Source organism: Elgaria multicarinata, chromosome 5 (genome assembly GCF_023053635.1).
Source record: "Elgaria multicarinata webbii isolate HBS135686 ecotype San Diego chromosome 5, rElgMul1.1.pri, whole genome shotgun sequence".
Classification (NCBI taxonomy): Eukaryota; Metazoa; Chordata; class Lepidosauria; order Squamata; family Anguidae; genus Elgaria; species Elgaria multicarinata.
Genome location: NC_086175.1, coordinates 139,347,459 through 139,368,041, shown reverse-complemented (window position 1 = coordinate 139,368,041; position 20,583 = coordinate 139,347,459). Strand labels below are relative to the sequence as shown.

At 48.3% G+C, this 20,583-nt stretch overlaps 1 protein-coding gene across 1 annotated transcript in view; it reads right to left on the bottom strand.

Moving 5' to 3' along the window:
• The window catches only part of LOC134399723 (disintegrin and metalloproteinase domain-containing protein 29-like), a 66,653-nt gene that overhangs the window by 13,033 nt on the left and 33,037 nt on the right, over positions 1-20,583 (bottom strand). The window contains exons 11-17 of the mRNA XM_063127809.1: positions 18,096-18,253; positions 16,113-16,278; positions 14,124-14,213; positions 10,949-11,141; positions 8,791-8,896; positions 4,803-4,986; positions 2,536-2,613 (exon numbers count right to left, since the gene is read on the bottom strand). Of these exons, the coding sequence (XP_062983879.1) occupies positions 2,536-2,613; positions 4,803-4,986; positions 8,791-8,896; positions 10,949-11,141; positions 14,124-14,213; positions 16,113-16,278; positions 18,096-18,253 (975 nt within the window). The remainder of the gene's footprint in view (positions 1-2,535; positions 2,614-4,802; positions 4,987-8,790; positions 8,897-10,948; positions 11,142-14,123; positions 14,214-16,112; positions 16,279-18,095; positions 18,254-20,583) is intronic.

The following is a 20,583-nucleotide window of genomic DNA, read 5'->3' as shown; positions in this document are numbered from 1 at the left end:
GGGAAGAAACATTAACAATCTCACTTTGATGGCTGAAAGCGAGGAGGAGCTGAGGAGCCTTATGACAAAGGTGAAAGAAGAAAGTGCAAAAGCTGGGTTGCAATTAAACCTCAAAAAAACCAAGATTACGGCAACCAGCTTGATTGGTAACTGGCAAATAGAGGGAGAAAATGTGGAGGCAGTGACAGTCTTTGTATTTCTGGGCGAAAAGATTACTGCAGACGCTGACTGCAGCCAGGAAATCAGAAGACGTTTACTTCTTGGGAGGAGAGCAATGACAAATCTTGATAAAATAGTTAAGAGCAGAGACACCACACTGACAACAAAGGTCCGCATAGTTAAAGCAATGGTATTCCCCGTAGTAACCTATGGCTGCGAGAGCTGGACCATAAGGAAAGCTGAGCGAAGGAAGATAGATGCTTTTGAACTGTGGTGTTGGAGGAAAATTCTGAGAGTGCCTTGGACTGCAAGAAGATCAAACCAGTCCGTACTCCAGGAAATAAAGCCAGACTGCTCGCTTGAGGGAATGGTATTAAAGGCAAAACTGAAGTACTTTGGCCACATAATGAGAAGACAGGACACCCTGGAGAAGAGGCTGATGCTAGGGAAAGCGGAAGGCAAAAGGAAGAGGGGCCGACCAAGGGCAAGATGGAGGGATGATATTCTGGAGGTGACGGACTCGACCTTGCGGGAGCTAGGGGTGGCAATGGCCGACAGAAAGCTCTGGCATGAGCTGGTCCATGAAGCCACGAAGAGTTGGAAGCGACCGAATGAATAAACAACAACAGCTCAGGAAATCCTGTGACTAATTTCAAGCACCACATCAGGGATGCCAGGATAAGGCCTAAGAGGGCACATAGGATGGTCTTTGCAGCTGGAGCACTCACTCTCTGGAACTCCGTACTTATGGAGCTCAAGGTGACCGCCTCTTCCTCCTTCCCTCCATTTCACCGCCAGCTAATAACTGGTTTGTTTACTCAAGGTTGGTTGAGTTCTGTTAACTTTTCAAATGGCAATCTCACAGTGCTCAACAGAGTTTACTCCCAAGTAAGTGGGAATACGATTGCAGCCTTAGGCTACTGATTGGTCTTAGGGCGCAATGGAGATTAGTCAGCAGCCTCCGAAGTTGAAGGCTTCAGAGGATCCAAAGTAGGATGGCTGGTGTATGGAGGCAATCCTTGTCTCCGTGCTCTGACAGCCCTGCATTTTCACTAGACGATTTCGCCCATCTAGCCGTGGTGCATCTGAACTAGGGTGACCATATGGAAAGGAGGACTGGGCTCCTGTATCTTTAACAGTTGTATTGAAAAGGGAATTTCAGCAGGTGTCATTTGTACATATGGGGAACATGGGGAAATTTCCTCTTCATCACAACAGTTAAAGCTGCAGGAGCCCTGCCCTCTTTTAAATCTGGTCACTCTAGTATAGCTCCTGCACCTTTAACTGTTGTGATGAAGAGGGAATTTCATCGAGTTCTCCATATATACAAATGACACCTGCTGAAATTCCCTATTCTATGCAACTGTTAAAGTTACAGGAGCCCTGCCCTCCTTTTCATATGGTCACCCTAATCTGAACGGCAGGCAGGGCCGGTGCCAGACTATTTTGCACCCTAGGCAGGTGAGCTGCTTTCACTCACCCACACTCACCCCAGCGTACCTGGGCACAGGGCACCATCTCGCCCGCCCAGCCGAAGCGTAGCCAGGACACTGGGGTGGGGGTGGGTGGCTTCGGAACGGCGCGCCCGGCCGGAAGCTGCTCTGGGAGAGCGACTTCCAGGTGGGCCGTTCTGAAGCCGCCCGCCCGTCCCCCCACCCCAGCATTCTGGCTTTGCTTCAGCTGGGTGGGCGCCCAGTTGAAGCGAAGCCAGGACACTGGGGCGGGCGGGCTGCCTTCTCAGAGCCGCTGTGGGAGAGCGGCTTCCAGGTGCGGCGTTCAGCGCCCCCTTTAGCTTGGCACTCTAGGCGGCTGCCTGAGTGGCCTCTATGGTAGCACCGGCACTGACGGCAGGGGAGGAGGCCAGGGCAAGCATAGGAAGCTGTATAAGCCAGCTGTCTTCTCCCCTCACAGCCCTTGGGCCTGCCCAATGCCCCTGCCTCCTTACTCCATTTCTGAGTGGGGAGAGGTAGGCAGTACTGTGCTGGCTATGAAGGGGAGGGGGAGGCAGGCGTGGTTTCTGAGGTTGAAGCCCTGTTCCCAACCTCGGATCCCAGAAACAGAACAATCCTATGTCCCCCTCAGACGCTGCCTTCTTCTAAAATATCTTAACCAGTTTATCATGCAACACAGTGAAACAATTTAAAAGCCAGCATCAGCAGAAAACGATCTAAAATCATATGTTCCAGTGTGTTTAACCCCCTTTTTTAACTTTTCTGTTAAAGTTTACTTATTCTGTTAGTATTTACTTATTTATGTACATACATAGCTTTGAGCAGAACAGCTACAGAACCTAGTAGGCAACTGAGACACGCTGCACGCAAACAAACCGTCCAATGACCCACCCTGGTCTGGGAAGTTAATAGGTTTGCTACTTACCCCCTGGTTGTTACATTTTGAGAAATCACAGTCATAATTCAGAATTTTCAGATCAACACATGTTCTGTTCATGCATATCTAGAAATTGGATGCATAAATGTATTAATAATACATGGGCAGCAGGAAAGCTTGAATTCAGATAACTTATTTTATCTCTTTACAATTCAGTCCTATATACAAACACTGCCTAAACTTTTAAGACACACAGACATCTGGAAAATACTCCTAGGGTGCAATTCAACGAGTTGTGCCCTGAGTACTTGTAAACCCCCAAACTTTTTCCCCAGTGTAAATGGCAGGTCCATATGGCCCATGGTTAGAGCAAATCAGGGCCAAATACCTCCGTGGATTTTGAGGTAGTCTCACTGAGGTCTGATTACCCCTTCAGCCTCGAGAGGGGGCAGCTTGAGCCATCAAGAGTCTTAGGAGTCTCCACAGCCACCAGCGCCCTCTTCCACAACACCGCCAGCAGCCTGTCTGATTTTGGTGAGCTTGCTTCATAAAGGCCTGACAATGGAATAACGGGCTCAAGTTACAGGAAGCCGGGTTCCAGCTGGACATCGGGGAAAACTTCCTGACTGTTAGAGCAGTATGACAATGGAACCAGTGACCTAGGGAGGTCGTGGGCTCTCCCACACAAGAGGCCTTCAAGAGGCAGCTGGACCACCCTCTGCCAGGGATGCTTTAGGGTGGATTCCTGCCTTGAGCAGGGGGTTGGACTCGATGGCCTTGTAAGCCCCTTCCAGCTCTGCTATTCTATGATTCTATGTGGCAGGTGTCAACAGTGTGGCCCTCTCCTAAGCAAAATAAGCAGAGGGAACGTTCATCTGTTGGTGGGAACTTGCTACGACACCCAACAAATTTTCTAAAGCGCATCTTCAAAGCCACATGCCTCTAGGCAAAGAAACAAATAAAGGTAAAATATTTTGAATATAGAAGAATGATAGCCGGAACAGAAGAAAGGACAACAATATCTCAGCACAGTCTAACGACGAGCGAAATTCTCAACGAGGCAACCACAATGGTGATTGAAGAAGAACAGAGGGAAGAGGTGGGAACCCAGTAAAGACACATGCATTAGGACAGTGCGGGGAGGCTCTTGCAAAATGGTTTCTCAGCTATAGAACTTTCCTGAAATGGGGCTCCATGCAGGTCCAGAGCCCATGTGTGTCACGCATAGAGACTACGAAGAAGAACTCCAGCTGACTTTAATTCCCGTCATTATGATGTCTAGTACTGCCAGATCCAAATGGCACAGGACTTGCTCCTTCTGCCCTGTTCACAGATCGATGATTGATTGATTGATTGATTAATTACATTTCTGCATTGCCCATTAGCTGAGGCTCTCTGGGCGGTTTACAAAGCTTAAAACCGTAAAATACAATCACATCATAAAACATAATATAAAAACACAAGAGAATAATGCCAAAGTAGTTAACAAGTGGTTAACTGGGCATGTTTAGCCTGGAGAAGAGAAGATTGAGGGGAGACATGAGAGCACTCTTCAAATACTTAAAAGGTTGTCACACAGAGGAATCATAGAATGGCAGAATTGGAAGGGTCCTACAAGGCCATCGAGTCCAACCCCCTGCTCAATGCAGGGATCCACCCTAAAGGGCCAGGATCTCTTCTCAATCCTCCCATAGTGCAGGACACGGAATGACGGGCTCAAGTTAAAGGAAATCAGATTCCAGCTGGACAGCAGGAAAAACCTCCTGACTGTTAGAGTAGTACAACAATGAAATCAGTTGCCTGGTGAGGCTGTGGGCTCTCCCACACTAGAGGCCTTCAAGAGGCAGCTGGACAACCCTCTGTCAGGGATGTTTTAGGGTAGATTCCTGCACTGAGCAGGGGGTTGGACTCGATGGCCTTGTAGGCCCCTTTCAACTCTGCTATTCTATGATTCTATGAAGATAAAAGTGGACTTTTTAAAACTGAAGGGCTGAAAAGCCTGGGGAAATAAAAGCTGCTGTAAAGACTACAATGGCCGTAGCTAGACCTAAGGTTTATCCCAGGATTGTCCTGGGGTCAAACCTGTTCATCTAAGTGCCACACAGGGCGTCCAGCGCTCAGGCAGGGGTGGACACTGGATGATCCCAGGATAAACCCTAGGTCTCGCTGTGGCCAATGTGGGCACCAGGCGAGTCTCTCTGGGGGTCATTCAACGGGAACGACTCTCTCCTTAACAGTCACCCTCCTCCCCTCATTTGGCAGGGGCCCTTACAGAAGGGCCTCGGAGGATGATCTAAGCATCTTTATGACGTTACCTTGGCAGCCCCACATGGTGATCCATCTTTTACTGCTCCAAGATCATATTCTTCATCCCCTTTCTGAAATTCTGTACCCCAACAAATGTCATCATCCATAGGAGTCTGAAGTATGGCTTCTCCAGTTGAAATTCTTGGAACATTTTTAACGTCGGTGCACTGGACTCTTCCGCAAAAGACGTCTCTGAAAGAAGAGCACGGAGAAAGAAACAGCTCCTTGTTTCCTCTGGCGAAGAGCAACCGTAGGCCGCCCTGGGCTGCCTCGAGGTTTCCCTCACAGCCAGCTTCCATACAGTAAAGGCCAAGGAGAGTAGCTGGTGACTGAGGACTTCTGTCTGAGGCTTTTCTGTACCACGCGGGTTCTCGAGCGGTAGGTTGGGGCTCTGTGAATCTGGAGGCTGTTTTACAAGGACAGGAGAAGAGAGAAAGGAGAAGCACTGTGTGCTGTATATCAGGGCTGGGCAACCAGCGGCCCTCCAGATATTTTGGCCTACAACTCCTGTTATCCCTCACCATCGACTATGCTGGCTAGGACTGGTGGGAGTTGTAGTTCGAAACATTTGGAGGGCCACAAGTTCCTGACCAAGCTGGAGCGTGTTCAGAGGAGGGCAACCAGGATGATCAGGGGTCTGGAAACAAAGCCCTATGAAGAGAGACTGAAAGAACTGGGCAGCTTTAGCCTGGAGAAGAGAAGATGGAGGGGAGACATGAGAGCACTCTTCAAATACTTAAAAGGTTGTCACCCAGAGGAGGGCCAGGATCTCTTCTTGATCCTCCCAGAGTGCAGGACACGGAATAACGGGCTCAAGTTACAGGAAGCCAGATTCCAGCTGGACATCAGGAAAATCTTCCTGACTGTTAGAGCAGTGCGACAATGGAACCAGTGACCTAGGGAGGTTGTGGGCTCTCCCACCCTAGAGTAGGGTGACCATATGAAAAGGAGGACAGGGCTCTTGTAGCTTTAACAGTAATGTAGAAAAGGGAATTTCAGCAGGTGTCAATTGAAGAGGGTGAAATTCCCTCTTCATCACAACAGTTAAAGCTGCAGAAGCCCTGCCCTCTTTTGTATTTGGCCACTCTACTATAGCTAGTGTAGCTTTAACTGTTGTGATGAAGAGGGAATTTCACCCTCTTCAATTGACACCTGCTGAAATTCCTTTTTCCACTTTACTGTTAAAGATACAGGAGCCCTGTCCTCCTTTTCATATGGTCACCCTACCCTAGAGGCCTTCAAGAGGCAGCTGGACAACCATCTGTCAGGGATGCTTTAGGGTGGATTCCTGCATTGAGCAGGGGTTGGACTTGATGGCCTTGTAGGCCCCTTCCAACTCTGCTGTTCTATGATTCTATGATTCTATGACCCCCCCTCCTGTATATGAAAGAAGCATCGCCCTTGCAGCCGAGTTCAGTATGAAGGTGGGAGCAGAGCTTGAGAAAGCTGATGGCATATATCCCATCATTAAAATCTACTATAGAAGACCTAATCATTTATTTTATTTATTTTATTTGTTACATTTATCTACTGCCCCATAGCTGGAGCTCCCTGGGCGGTTTACAAAAGTTAAAAGTATACAAAATTTAAAAACATAAAAACAACAATATAAAAACAGCAGTATCCATTTAAAACAGTATCATACCATTTCATTGAAAGACTGTGTGATGTAATGGCAGGAAAGCATATTGAATATGGAGTGAGTGGGGGGTCTGTGTTCAAAGGCCCATTCTGTCTGTTGGCAGAAATGGATTGAATGAGGGAGAACAAATTGAAGCTCAATCCAGATAAGACAGAGGTGCTCCTGGTCAGTCGAAAGGCAGATCAGGGAATAGGGATTCAGCTTGTGCCGGATGGGGTGACACTCCCCCTGAAGACACAGGTCCGCAGCTTGGGTGTACTTCTGGATTCAGCCCTGAGCCTGGATACCCAGGTTTCGGCGGTGGCCAGGAGTGCATTTGCACAGTTAAAGCTAGTGCGCCAGCTGCGCCCGTTCCTAGAGATGTCAGACCTGGCCACAGTGACACATGCCTTACTTACGTCCCGATTGGATTACTGTAACGCGCTCTACGTGGGGCTGCCTTTGAAGAGTGTTCGGAAACTCCAGCTGGTTCAAAGAGATGCAGCCAGATTGTTGACCGGGGCTGGTTACAGGGAGCAGACAACTCCCCTGTTATAACAGCTCCACTGGCTTTCAGTCTGTTTCCGGGCACAATTCAAAGTGCTGGTTATGACCTATAAAGCTCTATATGGTTCGGGTCCAGGTTATTTGAAAGAACGTATTCTCCCTTATGAGCCTGCCCGTGCTTTGAGATCTTCTGGAGGAGCCCTTCTTTCAGTCCCACCATCTTCACAGGCACGCTTGGTGGGAACATGGGAGAGGGCCTTCTCGGTGGTTACTCCGGTGCTCTGGAACTCTCTTCCCGGGGAAGCTAGCCTGGCTCCCTCCTTGATGGGCTTTCGGAAGCAGGCTAAAACTTTTTTGTTTCAGCAGGCCTTTGGGGAATAACCTGGCCCTCCATCTATGTTAATGACTTATAATTTTGTCGTGTATTTTAAATGTTAAAAAATAATAATAATGGGGGGGGGTACATTTCTTTTCCTAGGTTTCACAATGTATGTTTTAAACTTTGTAAGGCCGCCTTGAGGTCCAGTATTGGGCAAAAGGTGGGATACTACTACTACTACTACTACTACTACTACTACTAATAATAATAATAATAATAATAATAATTTTAGCCTGGAAGCTCACTGGGTAATGTTGACCCACTATCATCTGTCGAACTACTGATAGTTCTCCTAAAGTAGTGGTTCCATGTAATTGCATGTCCTTATCAGACCTGAGTTATACTGGGAAAAGACCCATGTAATCAGCTCTGAGCTCTTTGGAGGAAAAAATCGGAATGTGAATGACAAAACAAAAAGGAAACCAGTGAAAAACTGGGGAGTGTGGCGGGTTGAAAATTCAAAGCAAAACGAACAAGAAGCAAGAGAAAGGGTTGTTGTTAGAATGTACTTGGCTAATAATAATAATAATAATAATAATAATAATAATAATATATTTATTTATTTCTTACCCGCCTCTCCCTTTGGATCGAGGCGGGGAACAACATTAGAACAGGAATCAACACATCTTAAAAATTCATGATTTTACATTGATCTAGATAGGCCTGCCGGAAAAGGCTACTCTTCAAAGCTGCCTTAAAATCACAGAGACAGTTAATATTACGAATCTCCTCCGGCAGGCCATTCCACAATCTGGGGGCAACAGAAGAAAAGGTCCTCTGGGAAACCGACGTCAGCCTAGTTTTAGCTGACTGAAGTAAGTTCACCCCAGAGGACCTGAGTGTGCGGGGTGGACTGTATGGGAGAAGGCGATCCCGCAGGTAACCTGGACCCAAACCTGCTTTAAAGGTAATGACCAACACTTTGTACTTTGCCTGGAAACTAATTGGCAGCCAGTGGAGTGATTTTAATGTTGGGGTAATATGCTCACCCCTAGATGTACCAGTGACCAACCTGGCTGCCATATTTTGAACTACTTGAAGTTTCCAAACTAGGTAGAATGGTAGCCCTATGTAGAGCGCATTGCAGAAGTCAAGCCTTGAGGTTACCAGCACGTGCACTACTGTCTTTAGGTCTTCTGACTCTAAGGCCACAGTTAGACCTAAGGTTTATCCTGGGATCATCCAGGGTTCACCCCTGCCTGAGCGCTGGATCCCCTGTGTGTCACCTAGATGAACAGGTTTGACCCCTGGACGATCCAGGGATGAACCTTAGGTCTAGCTATGGCCTAAGAAGGGGCGCAGCTGGCATATCAGCCGAAGCTGATAGTAGGCACTCCTGACCGTCGCATCTATCTGGGTTTTTCCTTCCAAATGATGTGTTTCATTGCAGATTCTTCTTGAACTTCTCCCCAAAAACGATATTGTACAGTTGGAAAAGGCGCAGAAAATGATCCAGGAAACTGGACACTTTCCCAGAAGCATAACTCACTCTTCTTTGCATTTCTTGAATCCAAATTCATCCTTGCCACAGTTGCCAGTCCGATCTCCACGCATGTTCACTTCCTTGTAGCAACTCAATGGGCCAGGATTTGCACCTGCAAATTGAAGAGAAGGATGGGCAGGGTGGGGGAGAACAGGAAGGGAGGAAAGATGTCAGGAATACAGAAGGTATGTATACCAAAAGGATAAGAAAGAAGTCCCCACACACACACCTTGTGGAGCACAATTAAATTTATTCAAAGAGCTAAGTTAGATATTGGCCTTGTTCCTTTCACACCTTGACTAGGAGATAAAATTATCAGAGATCTTATTTGCACCAGTAGAACCCATAGTCTGTGTCTTGCAACCTAGAGAGGGAAGGTTACATCAACTGGGATTGTTTAGCTTGGAGAAAAAGAGGCTAAGGGGAGACGTGATAGAGGTGGACAAAATTAGGCATGGTGTGGAGAATGTGGACGGGGAGACATTTTTCTCCCTCTCTCAAAATACTAGAACCCGGGGTCATCTCATGAAACTGGTGGGAAATCCAGGACAGATAAAGGAAGTACTTCTTCACACAGCGCATAGTTAAGTTATGGAACTCACTACCACAGGATGTGGTGATGGCCACCAAGCTGGATGGCTTCAAAAGGGGGTTGGATAGGTTCCTGGAGGAGAAGGCAATCAATGGCTACTGGCCCTGATGGCTATGTGCTACCTCCGGTATCTGAGGCAGTAAGTCCATTTGGACCAGTTGCTGGGGAATATGGGTGGGAGGGTGCTGTTGCACCATGTCCTACTTGTTCATCCCTGGCCAATGGCTGGTTGGCCGCTGTGTGAGCAGAGTGCTGGACTAGATGGACCCTTGGTCTGATCCAGCATGAGGGCACTTCTGGTGTTCTTATGAGAGACCAACAGCAGGCAGTGGCATTATCAGTGGGGAGAGTAGGAGTGGTGGCAGCAGCTGGAAGCCATGGGTTGGACTGGTATTTTTTTTTACATCAATCCCTGGTGTTTAGCCACTATGGAAATTTACCAGCCAGTTACCAACCAACACATTGGAACCATCAAGATGAACATTTGGAACATCTAACATTGAGCTTTATAATGAATAGCCCTGGATAATTTATTGATTTTATAATGAATAGCCTTGGAAAGTATATTGACTTAATTATATATGGTTAGAGATTATGAGCGGGATGGTTGTAATTATTTGAGTGGCTGGTTGGCTGAGAGTTTCCGGGAGAGGAGTTGATTTTTTTTAGTCGTGTTTGAATTCTCAAGGAATTAGGGAGCTGAGAATATTTTACTGGGCCCAGTATGTGTGTGGGGGAAGGAGGGGCCTGGAGGAAGCAAGGCAGGAGAGGTACCACCATACATGGTGGTGGTGGGGAGACCATGGCACCTGAGGGGAAGGGCATTTCGACATCTATGTGCTATTTACCTTTCCACTTTGTCCTCCAACCTGTATAACACTGGCGACTTTATTGCAGTACCCTAAAGTCTCACGGTGCTGCTATGGTTTGCTCTTTCTGCTAGGGACAAGGTAGATCCCACTTCCAATCTGATTCAGGAAGAGTGGGCCAACCTGATGGGTATAACAGAAGCCTGGCTGGAGAAGCCTGGGCCTCTCCCAGTTATGTTTACCAGGGTATGAGGTGCACCATCAACCAAGGCTTTATGATCAGAGAAAAGCAGTAGCCATCGTCCATTAGGACTCTCATCTTCTTGGACAGATACCTTCTTCAACAGTTGGCCAATTTGAGTGTCTGTATCTAGTGATGGGCAATAGAGACAGGAATAGGGCGCCATCATGCTGCCTATCAGTTTCCCTGCCTGAGCTGGTGGAGGTGGTCTTTGGGATGGTGCTAAGGACCCCGTCCTTGGGGGCTTCAACATACACATTGAAGTTACCTTGACTTGAGCAGACCAGGATCTCATAGCTGCCATTTGCACATGAGAAGCAAGATTAGGAAGAAGCATTTTTTGCTTGTGGGAAGGGCTTGAGATGTAGTACCAGTTTGCCAGAGAGAACCTGACGGGTATGGCTTTCCTCCTCTCTAGGGAAAGTCCCAAATCCTTGGCCTCAGGAGGCCAGTTTCTGAAGGATTAGGCAAACTACCAAGTCCTTCTTTGTGTCTGTGTGTCATAAATAATGTCAGTCTTGCCTTTGCCAAAGAGAGCCCTGCAGTGTTGGTGACGGTCAAGGCAATCCCCTAAATAACAGTTGTTCCTGGTACCACATGGCATCCCATCTTGTTTATACACATTTAGCGGGCAATCGGCGGAATCTCCACTACAGTACTCAGGTAGATCACATTCAGTAGCTGCTTCCCTGCATAGGGTTCCTTCATTTTCTATCTGATGAAAACAATAACACAAGTCTCAAGTTAGGGTTGTTTTCATGAATGTTGGCAGAGGATGTAGGGGCATATCGTGTATTTAAATTATTAGTCTGCCTACATGCAAATGTCTCTGGCTGGGTAACACCACATGGATATATATATATAACGCTTGGGTAAGTTTCCGTACAGGCTTCAGCTGATACAGGTTGCTAAGCAACAGTAACAATGTGTAACGTCAGCTGATACAGGTTGCTAAGCCCCTCGCCCGGCTCCTCCGGGCTTTCCAAGGTAATCCTACCCCCCCTTTTTGCCTCTTCGCTCCCCCCCCCCATGAAGGGGGTAGTGCCACGGTCCGGAGCATGAGCGAGGCACGGCCGGGGCCCTTGGTGGCTGGGTGGGAGGCTGCTCGCCTGCTGCAAGCCCTGGCCCCGGCCTAATCTCATGAGAGCTGGGCAGCCGGCCCAAGGTTGACAGGAACCCCGAGGAGAGGGGGATACCTGCTCCCCCTCCCCCCGACCCTAGGGAGGTTGTGGGCTCTCCCACACAAGAATCATAGAATCATAGAATAGCAGAGTTGGAAGGGGCCTACAAGGCCATCGAGTCCAACCCCCTGCTCCATGCAGGAATCCACCCTAAAGCATCCCCGACAGATGTTTGTCCAGCTGCCTCTTGAAGGCCTCTAGTGTGGGAGAGCCCACAACCTCCCTAGGTAACTGATTCCATTGTAGCACTGCTCTAACAGTCAGGAAGTTTTTCCTGATGTCCAGCTGGAATCTGGCTTCCTTTAATTTGAGTCCATTATTCCGTGTCTTGCACTCTGGGAGGATCGAGAAGAGATCCTGGCCCTCCTCTGTGCCCCTATCTTTCAAGTATCTGAAGAGTGCTATCATGTCTCCCCTCAATCTTCTCTTCTCCAGGCTAAACTTTCCCAGTTTATTTATTTATTTATTTATTTATTACATTTTTATACCGCCCAATAGCCGAAGCTCTCTGGGCGGTTCACAAAAATTAAAATCATCATAAAACAACCAACAAGTTAAAAATACAAATACAAAATACAATATAAAAAGCACAACCAGTTCTTTCAGTCTCTCTTCATAGGGCTTTGTTTCCAGACCCCTGATCATCCTGGTTGCCCTCCTCTGAACACGCTCCAGCTCTGCTATTCTATGATTCTATGATTCTATGGGGTCAACCTGGGTTTATAGAATCAGAGAATCATAGAATAGCAGAGTTGGAAGGGGCCTACAAGGCCATCAAGTCCAACCCCCTGCTCAATGCAGGAATCCACCCTGAACCATCCCTGACAGGTGGTTGTCCAGCTGCCTCTTGAAGGCAGAGTTTTGGCTATCACCACTTGCTGGGGCGAGAGAGGATGTCTAATACAAATGATCTAGGTGGAGATCAAAGGCATCATGACATTAAGATAACTGTAGCTATATCAGGAGTTTGCTTGATTCACTTTATTTATTGAGGTAGACCATACCATACATCTTTATTGCGATCCATAGATCCATGATATTGAGGTATTTATTTATTTATTACGTTTTTATACTGCCGCATAGCTGAAGCTCTCTGGGTGGTTCACAAAAATTAAAACCATAGTAAAACAACCAACAGGTTAAAAGCACAAATACAAAATACAGTATCAAAAGCACAATTTATTTATAATAAATAAATAAATAAACCAGGATAAAACCATGCAGCAGAAATTGATATAAGATTAAAATACAGTTAGAACAGTAAAATTTAAATTTAAGTTAAAATTAAGTGTTAAAATACTGAGAGAATAAAAAGGTCTTCAGCTGGCGACGAAAGGAGTACAGTGTAGGCGCCAGGCGGACCTCTCTGGGGAGCTCGTTCCACAGCCAGGGTGCCACAGTGGAGAAAGCCCTCCTCCTAGTAGCCACCTGCCTCACTTCCTTTGGCAGGGGCTCACGGAGAAGGACCCCTGAGGATGATCTTAAGGTCTGGGCAGGCACATACGGGAGGAGGCGTTCCTTCAAATAACCTGGCCCCAAACCGTTTAGGGCTTTAAATGTCAATACCAGCACTTTTTGGGGGGGGATCTACACTACTGCTTTAAAGCGCTTTATAACAGTTTTGACAACTGTTGGGGCCCAGGACACGCTGCATATCGAGGTTTCAAAACGTTTTCAAAGTGCTTTAAAGCGCTTTAAAAGCAGTAGTGTAGATCCCCCCTTTGAATCGGGCCCGGACCTGGACTGGCAGCCAATGAAGTTGTAAAAGGACTGGCGTAATGTGATCTTGCCGGCCAGCAGACCAGAGAGTAACTACGTGACCTTCAGGTATAGAAACATAAGCCAGAACAACGGCACCTGCAATTGTCTTACCTTACAGTTCTTACAGCAGAGGCCATGGGTACACTCGGCGCCTGGTTTCAATATGCAAAACTTTTGGCAACAGCCGTTCCTTTCGCACTCCAGTGAATAAGTTTATTATGGTATGACAACCAGCACTCCAATCAAACACCATACAATTTAACACATTTAACACATTACATTACATTACAGATGTGGTACGTGAATATTATTATTGTCTCGCCACCTTACGGCGTGAGATGGCTGCAGCACAAAATCTTGCCACTTTTACAGTAACTTGAGTGTTCATGCCTGAGAAAAGATAATCTAAACACACTTTGTCTGTTCTACCTGGGAATTTTTTTATAAGTGGAGTTATTAAGGAGACTCTGAGGTCTTTATACAGGTGGCAGTAAAGTAAAACATGGGCTATTGTCTCAACATCCCCCGACCCACATGGACATTGCCGTTCACTGTAAGGGATTTTTTTAAATCTACCCTCCAGCAATGCTGAAGGTAGAACATTAAATCTGGCTAACGTAAAAGCTCTTCTCAGCCTCGGAACGGTCAAGTTTATCAGGTACATGGCAATTGTTGGAGAACTACTATTTTCCCTGAAATAGCTAGCTCGACTCAATTGGTCTTGAAAGTCTATGTCTTGAATTCAATTGTCTTACCTTACAGTTCTTACAGCAGAGGCCATGAGTACACTCGGCGCCTGGTTTCAATATGCAAAACTTTTGGCAACAGCCGTTCCTTTCGCACTCCTGTCAGTGAAGATCAAAGTCTGGTTAGCAGCTAATTAGGTCCTAAAGCCCTACGCCACTCCCCAGCGCCGTCCCGTCCCGTCAAGGGCCCCCAATTATTCTTCACCGAATGGTCCTCTGTGGGCTTTGCACAGAAGGCACCACAGCAAAAACGTTGTCCTTGACATAGTTACGCACGTCTGCCTTCTCTGCATCATCTGTGTATTATCTCAAGCGCCAGGTTGGGGAAGCGTGACTGATCTCATTGTGCTCCTAAGGTGCTTAAGAGGAAGACGCCCATCCTGGCTTGTGCCACCTGTTAGTTCCTACTTCAAGCCCAATCTGTCATGCGTTTATCCGTCTTGAAAGTCAGTTGAAAATGTGTCTGTGTATGCGTGTAGTTAGTAATTTACTGAAAACTGGCTGTTCCATCATCTTCAAAGAACCACCACCTTGTCTATTCTTCCTGATAAAGAATTCTGTGGGCTACCTTAGCCCTACCTTGGAATCCGTGCAGGAGGAGGGGCAAGCCCGTACTACAAGTAGCGCGGGCCGTTGCCCCTGTCTACACGTAAGACGCGACGGGATGCAGGAAGGACCCGTCACGTCCGCCATTTTTTTTAGTTTTAAAGGGCCATGTGCACAGGAGTGCACCAACGATAAAGGTAAGGTGTTTGTTTTTTTAAAGGGTTCCTCACTCCCCCTTGACTCCAATGTCCCCTCGTTCTGGCTCCGATGTCCCCCCCTCTCCCCATGGCTCCATTTCCCCCCCCCCCCACCTGCGATCTCCATTTCCCTCCCACCCACCCTGGCTCCGATTCCCTCCCATCTCCCCACCCTGCCCTGATGGCCACAGTACTCCTGCGGCCGCAGCACCGTCTGCCGCTTTTCCCGGCTACTTGCGAGTAAATGCGGTAGCCGGGAAAAGCAGTGGACCAGTCTACATGCCCGTAGTTTTGGGCTCAGCCTGAGACTGTGGGAAATACCGGGCCACAAGCGGTGCCGATTACCCCGGGGCCTGGGAAGTTTGACCCCTGCCTGAGCCCGGGATCCCCTGTGCGTCATCTGGACGCACATGGACAAGCCCAGGCCTACGCACTGGGCTAACCCCTCATCTAGCAAAGGCTGTGTTACTTCAAAAAACATGTATATTTGGGAATTGGTCCAACAATATAAATAATAAAGGCAACTTCATCCATCTTTGCAGATGGCCAAAGAGACTATTTGGGAGATCAACCAGGGCAATCTAGGATCTCTCTTGGGGGACAACAGCTAAGCCATGGCATGAATTTTTAAAGGGGCAAGTGTGACTCCTCCAGGCCCCCCGACAGACACGGGCTTTTGGCCTTTCAGCAAGGCCCCCCGTCCAAACAGAGAATCACTGCTCAGCCCTTCAGAGTTGACCCTTCAACCCAGGCGGCCCTTCTGCAAATCCCGCCCCACCTCTGTCAGGTTCTCACAGACAGCTTCCAGCGTCTCTGCCTGCCAAGGCTAGACTAGCAGGTGGGCAGGGAGTACAGTGACTCCCCCTGGCTCTGCTCCGAGAACAATGACAGAGATAAGCTTCCTGACGGTTAGAGCAGTATGACAATGGAATCAGTTCCCTAGGGAGGTGGTGGGCTCTCCCACACTAGAGGCCTTCAAGAGGCAGCTGGACAACCATCTATCAAGTGTGCTTTAGGGTGGATTCCTGCATTGAGCAGGGGGGTGGACTCGATGGCCTTGTAGGCCCCTTCCAACTCTGTTTAAAGTTCAAGTTTAAACCAAGGGAGTGTTTAGGTCGCTAACCAAACATCACAGAAGAAGAACCTCCAGACAGACTAAAATGTGAGGAAACCTCCTGGTCCCCAAAGCAGCAAACACACCTTACGAATAATAGCCTTGTATAAAGTGAGTTGCCCTGAACACACAAGCTCTAACCTCATCCCTACCGCAGTCACACCCTTCATTGGCTTCCAGCACGCCGTTTCCACAGATCTTGAATTCAAATACATCCTTAGGTAAGCTCAGAAAACAGGTGTTCCCTTCGTTGGCTAAGAATTCGTAATAAGCATTTTTGCTGCAATTACTCAATCGGTGACACTCTCTGCAACAGAATAAATACAAAAAGCTGTTAAGAAGAACATATTTTTATACCTGACCTGGTTTGCACGACACAACAAGCCACGGCGGTTGTCAGCCTTGTTTGTTCCAGAGTGACTTTTCATGATGTCCTAACTTGGCGCAGTGGCTTCTTCATGGTTAACCCTGTACAAGCCTCTCTGAGAACCTAAGGCTTGTTGTTGAATTGTCTGGGGTGGCTTGGTGTGTCATGTGAAGACGGCACAATGGCTGGTGCGTAGCTTGTGCCAAACAGCTGCAGAGTCACTTGGCAAGAGCAGAAGAAAACCTGACCGTTCTGCTTAAGAACATAAGAAGAGCCCTGCTGTATCCGTCCATCTAGTCCAGCACTCTGTTCACACAATGAACAAACAGCTGTTGACCAGGGACCAGCAAAACAGGACACAGTGCAGCAGCACCCTCCCACCCATGTTCCCCAGCAACTGGTGAACACAGGCTTACTGCCCCTGATACTGGAGGTAGCACACAGCCATCAGGGCCAGTAGCCATGGATAGCCTTCTCCTCCAGGAATTTATCCACCCCCTCTTTTAAAGCCATCCAAATTGGTGGCCGTCACTACATCTTGTGGTAATGAGTTCCATAATTTAACTCTGCGCTGTGTGAAGAAGGCCTTCCTTTTATTTGTACTGGATCTCCCACCAATCAGCTTCATGGGATAATGACCCCGTTGGGTTCTAGTATTTTGAGAGAGAGAGAGAGAGAAATGTCTCCCTCTCCACATTCTCCACACCAGGCATAACTTTGTACATTCTATCATGTCTCCCTTCAGCCTCCTTTTTTCTGAGCTAAACAATCCCAGTTGTTGTAACCTTCCCTCATAGCGGAGATGCTCCAGCCCCTTAATCGGTTGAATTGCCTGTTTCTGCCCTTTTTCCAGTTCTAAAATAACTTTTTTTTAGGTGTGGTGACCAGAATTGCACACAATATCCTAAGTGTGGTCACACCATAGATTTGTATAAGGGCAGTATTGATACTGGCCGTTTCATTCTCAATTCCTTTTCTTATCATGTCTAACATGGAGTTTGCCTTCTTGACAGCGGCCGCACACTGGGTGGACATTGTCATCGAGCTTTTCCACCACAACCCCAAGATCTCTTTCTTGTTCAGTCACCACCAGCTCAGATCCCATTAGGTTATACTTGAAGTATAACCTAATGGGATACGGAATAACGAGCTCAAGTTAAAGGAAGCCAGATTCCGGCTGGACATCAGGAAAAACTTCCTGACTGTTAGAGCAGTGCGACGGTGGAATCAGCTACCTAGGGAGGTTGTGGGCTCTCCCACACTAGAGGCCTTCAAGAGGCAGCTGGACAACCATCTGTCAGGGATGCTTTAGGGTGGATTCCTGCCTTGAGCAGGGGGTTGGACTGGATGGCCTTGTAGGTCCCTTCCAACTCTGCTATCCTATGATTCTAAGTTGGTTTTTTTTGCCCCAACGTGCATCACCTTACACTTGCTTTTATTGAACTGCACCTGCCATTTGGACGCCCACCCTCCCAGCTTGAAGAGAGCCCTTTGGAGCTCCTCACAATCCCTTTGTGTTTTAACAACCATCTTAAATAATTTGGTGTCATTGGCAAACTTGGCCACTTCACTGCTCACTCCTAATTCACCCTATCCTATGCATGCTGATTCATAATTGAAATCAATGGGTCTTACTTCCAAGTCAACGTGTTCCTGTGTCAGGCTGACCAGAGCTGCAAGCAAGAACATTATCAGTATTTATCTCTTCCTTCCAGAGTCAAAACACCAGTGATTCAAAATGCACTTGCGCTACTCACGCCACAGCTGAATACATGACGCAATGGCCAGGCTTTGAGGTGCAGTTGCAATCGCACATTCTGCCTTGTTCTCCCAGAAGTTCGTCATGGACGAAGCCAATGACATGGCCCAGCTGATGTGCAGCAGCGACGCCATCCTTTGTTAAAGAGGATGACGCCTGTGCGCAGTGAAAAAACAGAGACAGGATTGGAGCTGAGCCCCTCCAAAATGAACACATTGTTAGGATACAGCAATTACAATCGCACGGTGGTGGGAGGGCACGCATGGATTCCTTAAGCCAAAAAGCCAATTTTAGAATACCTGAGAAGCTCACAAAAGCAGCCAGACTTTCCTAACGCCAGACTTTGAGAGGTTTTTTCTCTTTTCCATTCCGCTCTATTGTATTGCTAAGGCTCAAAGTGGTTTCCAATAGGGGTGTGCACGGACCCCCCAATCCGCTTCGTGGCCTGATCCGGAAAATCTGGATCAGGCCCGATCCTCTTCGCGCCGCTCCACGGAGCGAGATCCGGCTTCACCACCGTCGCTACATGGACGGTGGCAGCGCAAGATAAGCCACCCCCCGCCCCCTTACCTGCATCCATCACGGGCTTCAATTGAGGGCCCAGCTGAAGCCGGAAGAGGCCTCGGCCTTCACTTCCACCTTCAACCGCGTCCCTCCTCCCTGCTCCTTTACCTGGCACCACCAGCGCCGCATGGATGGTGGCGCCAGCAGCACCAGATGAGTCCCCCCCCCAACTTACCTGCAGGCGAAGCTCCGGATTGAGGCGATCCTCTTCGCCTCAATCCGCAGCCCCCCTGACTCTCTTCGCCTCCGCCTTTTCCAGAGGCGAATTAGGCCGCCTCGCTCCTGCTTCTCTGAACCGAAGAGAAGCAGAGCACATCCCTAGTTTCCAACACTAAGGGCCTTGCTAGACTTACCTGAAAATCCAGGCGTGTGGAGGGGCCAGCCCGTGCTAGAAGTAGTGCGGGCTGTCACTCCTATCCACACGTCCGACGCGACGGGGTAAAGGAAAGCCCCGTTGCGTCGGCCATTTTGTTTAATATCTTAAAGGGGGCGGGTGCACAGGAGTGCACCAGCGACTAAGGTAGGCGTGTTGTTTTTTAAAAAAGGGTTCCCCACTCCCCCCTTTCCCCGATTTCCCCACCCTGGCCGCAATACCCCATCGCAATCTCCAATTCCACCACCACCCCGTCCGTGATCTCCGATTCCCCCCCCCAACCACGATCTCCAATCCACCCCCATCCCTGCCTGGCTCCGATTCCCCCCCATCTCCCCACCCTGCCCTGATGGCCACAGTGCTCCTGTGGAGTGCTGCACGCTGTCCGCCGCTTTTCCCAGCTACTCACGAGTAAATGCGGTAGCCGGGGAAAGCAGCATAACGGGCTACATGCCTGCGGTCTGGGGCTCAGCCCGAGACTGCGGGAAATACCGAGCCACAAGCGGTGCCGGTTACCCCGGGCCAGGGAGGTTTGACCCCTGCCTGAGCCCGGGATCCCCTGTGCGTCGTCTGGACGCACAGGGACGAGCCTGGGCCTCGCACTGGGCTAACCCGTCATCTAGCAAGGCCCTAGGAAGCGTAACAAAAAATCTGAAACCACATTGTTATATCATTTCATATCAAAAACATTCATCGGAAAAAATATTTCGCTCAGACTGTGGACCAAACTAGATGAATGCATGCATGAAACAGTAAGAGGATTATAGTCAGGCTGCGTTGATGACCTATTCCAGGAACTAGAGGGGGAAGGTTCTCCCTGTTGGTTTGGTGTTTGGGGTCAGTGGTTGGCTGGATGTGAACTAACAAAATGAAACTTAATTCAGACAAAGGGCTCCATCACACCAGCATAATCGCCCACTCTCTCTGAGCGTTGTTTCCTGAGGGCTCACATGACGTCATCCATGTCCTGCCGTGATCTTGCCTCTTCCGCCACCCCCCCTCTTTGCGAGGTTTCTTGGTGCGGGGAAAGAACTTTTTTTCCAGCAATGCGCTCGACCTTCAATGTGTTTTTTTATCCGATCGTACTCAATCTGATGCTCTGAGGGCGTGTTAAAGGGGCGGTATTGCTGATGAAAGGGAGGGGGCGTGCCTTTTCTCCAGCTCGCCATGTCGATCACTGGGGAGGGCGAGGTGCCCAACTGTGACCAACCAATACTCTGTGAGGGGAGGTACAAAGGAGATTGCAGGGGGCGGGAATGGACGGGCGGACGGACGACATAGCAATTTGCTGGTGCGCAGGAGAGGAGAGGTGGAAAGATGAATGAAACGTAAGGCTTTCAAATGCTACATAAACGGAGGGGAATAATACGAGGGCAAACGTAATTTTTAAAATTGTTTTATACTGTATTATTTTATCTGTACGCCGCCCCGAGATCTTAGTGATATAGGGCGAGATATAAATATTTTTTTAAAATAAATAAATAAAAATGTTTGGAAACTGCAGCCGTTGCTGGTGAGGGCCTGCTATTTAGAGCATGTGACTCTGTTC